This window comes from Alosa alosa, chromosome 24 (genome assembly GCF_017589495.1).
Source record: "Alosa alosa isolate M-15738 ecotype Scorff River chromosome 24, AALO_Geno_1.1, whole genome shotgun sequence".
In the NCBI taxonomy this organism is placed as follows: Eukaryota; Metazoa; Chordata; class Actinopteri; order Clupeiformes; family Clupeidae; genus Alosa; species Alosa alosa.
This window is the reverse complement of record NC_063212.1, coordinates 3,777,329-3,781,570: the sequence shown is the minus strand read 5'-3', so window position 1 is coordinate 3,781,570 and position 4,242 is coordinate 3,777,329. Positions and strand designations below refer to the sequence as shown.

At 39.3% G+C, this 4,242-nt stretch overlaps 1 protein-coding gene across 2 annotated transcripts in view; it reads left to right on the top strand.

The window, feature by feature from the left end:
* The first annotated feature begins 301 nt into the window (after positions 1–301).
* man2b2 (mannosidase, alpha, class 2B, member 2) overlaps positions 302–4,242 on the top strand; it is a 40,004-nt gene continuing 36,063 nt past the window's right edge. The window contains exons 1-4 of one of the 2 annotated variants that reach the window (XM_048236207.1): positions 302–507; positions 681–827; positions 1,636–1,741; positions 1,951–2,123. In XM_048236207.1, the coding sequence (XP_048092164.1) occupies positions 370–507; positions 681–827; positions 1,636–1,741; positions 1,951–2,123 (564 nt within the window). In that variant the 5' untranslated portion in view covers positions 302–369. Of the gene's footprint in view, positions 508–680; positions 857–1,635; positions 1,742–1,950; positions 2,124–4,242 lie in introns of those variants that run through there. The other variant, XM_048236208.1, reaches the window with a different exon arrangement.

Here is a 4,242-nt window from a genome sequence, read left to right as displayed (position 1 = left end):
TAAAGGAATAAAGATGATAGTTTCAATGCCTGTCTGCTTTCTGCTATACCTTACCAGAAAACAATCATATGAAATAATGATAATCAAAATAATCACGTATACGGCTCCGATTATAAAGACCCATGAACTCCCCCCCAGCTGTAATGTGATGTAGGCCAAATAAAACTTATTTTAGATCCATTAAGGGGATTATGAGGTTAAACTATTTTGTTGAAAGGTAAATGGCGAATACCAAAAAGGCGAAAGGCCCTCATTTTGCGTTTAGACTTTGGACTCTCTCACTGTAGTTGAGGGGTGTGGGAAAACAACGTGACAGTCACATCGCTGTAAACAAAAGTTTTATGTCTTGCTTGCTTGCTGGAGGGGAAAATGCTGCTTCATTTTAGTTTTACTTTTATAGGCCTGCTTTACTTTACACTAACAGTAGCCGAAAATGTGGCGAGTCCAATTCAGACCTTTGTCATTCCACACAGTCATATGGATGTCGGTTGGGTGTACACTGTTCAGGTAAACGAAACGAACTAATTTATTTGGCTGGTTAACAGATAACAGACATAGACATAATATCATCATCACCGGCCGCCCGCTGCTGTTGCCCAGTTCCTTGCATGATTGTGAACTTATCTGAAATAATAACAACATAAAGCGTCTTTCCGTTAACAAGCTTCCTTTTAATGTAGGAGAGTATGCATGCTTACGCGGCAAATGTCTATACTACCATGGTAGAGGAGCTGTCACGCGTGAAGCATCGAAAGTTCATAGCTGTGGAGCAGGAGTTCTTCCGCATTTGGTGGGACACAGTGGCCAGTGAAAAACATAAGCAGCAAGTATGAAGCAAACCTGTGTCTCCATTGATGTATGTGACGCCTCTGTAATACAAATGATGAATATTCTGTTATACAGAAGTGCCTACAAAGCTTACAAAGACAACGACATGCAGTTTGCGTCTAACCAAAAGTGCAGAAAAGTGCAATATGATGTAGGCTACAAAGTATAGACAGGTGGTGCATAGACAGGATAGTGCAGTGTAGGTGATTTACAGTAATATAAATGAAATATAAATATGTGCAGTGTAGTAGCAGTAATATTATAACAGTAGTAGAAATAATATAGTTGCAGTGTAGTAACAGAATATATTATAAGAAAAACAGAATGGATATTCAGTATGAACCATATAGACAGCTATGCACAGTATGTACAGCTATGTGCAGTGTGGTAACAATATGCAGTGCAGAAACAATAACATTATTAGAGTAGTAAGAATAAGTGTATGTGCAGGATGAATAGTATGAAGAGCAGTAGAATGTGTTATATACAATTTGTATATACAAACAATTTGCCTACAACAACCTCCAACAGTTATTGCTGTAAAGCAAAGGATTTAAGTCAAGACAAAGTGTGCAATGTTGCAAGAGGTGATGGATCTAAATCATCTTTTATTTAGATTGTGTTTTTTTCCCTTCATAATCTTTGGAAGTCATAACTGACCATGAATTGAATTATTTGATTAATTGCCCTCATAGTCCCTTCACCACATTCTCTGAAATATTGTATGTGGTCTGTTTTCAGGCTGCCTTAGTTTAGTGGCAGCCTAAGCATACCCCTGTTAACAACATCTATACTAATTCCTCTTAGGTTAGACAGCTTTTACAAGATGGTCGTCTGGAGTTCATTATTGGCGGTCAGGTGATGCATGATGAGGCTGTCACGGACCTAGATGATGCCATCCTTCAGCTGACAGGTAAAGTGATATCGTTCCTGAGCAAAAATGGTAAATTATTAGTCATCAGAACTTTCTCTCGCAGTGAAACATAACAGTACATTCATTAACATATATGTCACTGATACTCATGGCCTTTTGGTAACTCCATAAATCTGACTTGCAGATCAATTCATGCAAATACTAGTGATTCAGTTCTGCATCTATAAACACTTGCTTCTTCCCTTCAGAGGGCCATGGCTTCCTGTATGAGACCTTTGGAGTTCGGCCACGCTTCTCGTGGCATGTTGATCCATTTGGAGCCTCTGCCACCACGCCGGTCCTTTTCGCCCTAGCAGGATTCCACGCTCACCTCATATCACGCATTGACTATGACCTCAAAAATGACATGCAGAAGAATAAGGTATCATTGTTATAAAGCCTGTGACTGGGAAGGGATCACTGAGGTTGTTAATTGTTAGGGAAATTAGTGCTAAATGGGCCTGTTTACATTAGTTTTTAGAATGTGTTTTGGGTAATTTTGTCTGAAGTGGTCAGCTGAGATCATTTAGTATATCCAAAGTCTACAGCTAGGTAGTCAAATAGTCATCTGCACACTGCCCAAACAAAGCCCCAACAAGCCCTTACATACTATAGTTGGCAGTTGTAGGTTGCAGTTGTTGGTTGCAGTTTTTAGAATGTTCAGAAAAACAACTTCCAGTTCCACACTGGCTAGACAGTAATTGATAAGACTGACTTAAGAAGAGTGATACTCAAACAATTCTATCCAACAAAACAACATAAAAAAACTGAGTGCACACCAGCCCATCTGTTGATACTTGTGGGCGTTTGTTGGGGCAGTATGCAGGCACCTACAGATTCCATTATTATACAGCTCTTCGGAATGCTGCTGAAAATTCCACTGACATGAATGGACGTGAAATTTATTTTATTTGAGCTGCAAAAATTAACGACTGCTGCCAATGGCAACAAGTTTTGTGCTTCTGACTCATGTCTGTAATATTATTTTGTAAGTAGTTCTCTGCTTTGCATCCGGGTCCTGTTCACACTGTTGAGACTTATTTTCCGATACTGACCGGCAGACAATTCATTATGCCTTACTTACTGCCTTCACATTGATTAGAGGTGCCATTGTAGGGGATATATCAGAAGACATTAGTTTCCCCTACCAAGGATATGTGGTCACATGTGTTTCTAACCACCCCGGCAAGTGGATGGAGTGATCAGATCAGAATGCGTCTTGGTGGTTACCCTTGTATCTAGAACTGACCATTTTTGATCAGATGAGCAGAAAACAAATATAAACAGGGTCTTTTAGTAAGCCCAAGGTTCTAGAAGTCAAAATCCCTCTTCTCATTGTGAAAGAAATATGGTGCAACTTGCCATTGCACTGACACAATGTGGTCCCTTGTGTAAGCAGCCATACTATTTCTCAGGTGTACTGATTAAAAATTGTTTTGAATCCATTGCACTCCACTCAAAACACTCACTGATAATCTTGTTACTTGCAATAATCCCTTTACTTTCTTTAACTGATTGGTAAAATGTGCTCTTTCAAGGGAAGATGTATTCAGAATAAAAGTTCCCTTCTAAAAGTGACTTTTTGACTGCTAGTGGCATGTATATTCAAAGTGAAAGTTAACTGGAAGATAGATAGATAGATAGATAGATAGATAGATAGATAGATAGATAGATACTTTATTGATCCCCAGGTGAAATTCAAGGTCTCAGCAGCATACAGACAACACAAACACATTCTTTAACAGCAGAAAGATTAATTAAAGTATATAATATGAAAAAAACAACAACTAAGCAATAAGGACAGTAGAAGATAAAGAATATGCTAAATATACTAAAATACAAATTATACTAACTAACACTTAATCTAAATCAATTCTAAAAACAGTATCCACCTAGTGGTGATTAATCAATCAGAGGCGCTTGCAATGACTGAGGCAGGGACAGTCATTATCACCTATTCCTGAACAACGCTGAACTAAAACATTGAAAGTCCCCATTAACACTTTGTTGATCGAGGTGCATTCTTGCCTGGCCCGGACATAATGCGTTATCATAATAATAAAGGGAATGTAGCTCAGACTACCTCCGGTTGCAGGTGCAGTCATTATCACCTATTCCTGAACAACGCTGAACTAAAACATCGAAAGTCCCCATTGACACTTTGTTGATCGAGGTGAGATTTGCTTGCCTGGCCCGGACATAATGCGTTATCATAATATGACATATAATGAACATGTTCTGAAGACAAAGAGTTGCTTCTATACTTTTATTGACACGTCATATTTACAGGTTTTTGCTCCATAGGCCTACTTTTTGGTGTGGCAGGTTTGAAGGCAATATAGGCTACCTCTGCGCACAACTCTATCTTGCCATGGCACTGCACCTTGCTGTGTTTGGAAAAATGTCTTAACATTGTCTCGCACCAACATTGCTGCCCGAGCTGCCCTCGCTGTACCGAGTCGCCGTGCCTCTAGGAGGCCGTTGTCACCAGTAACAACTTG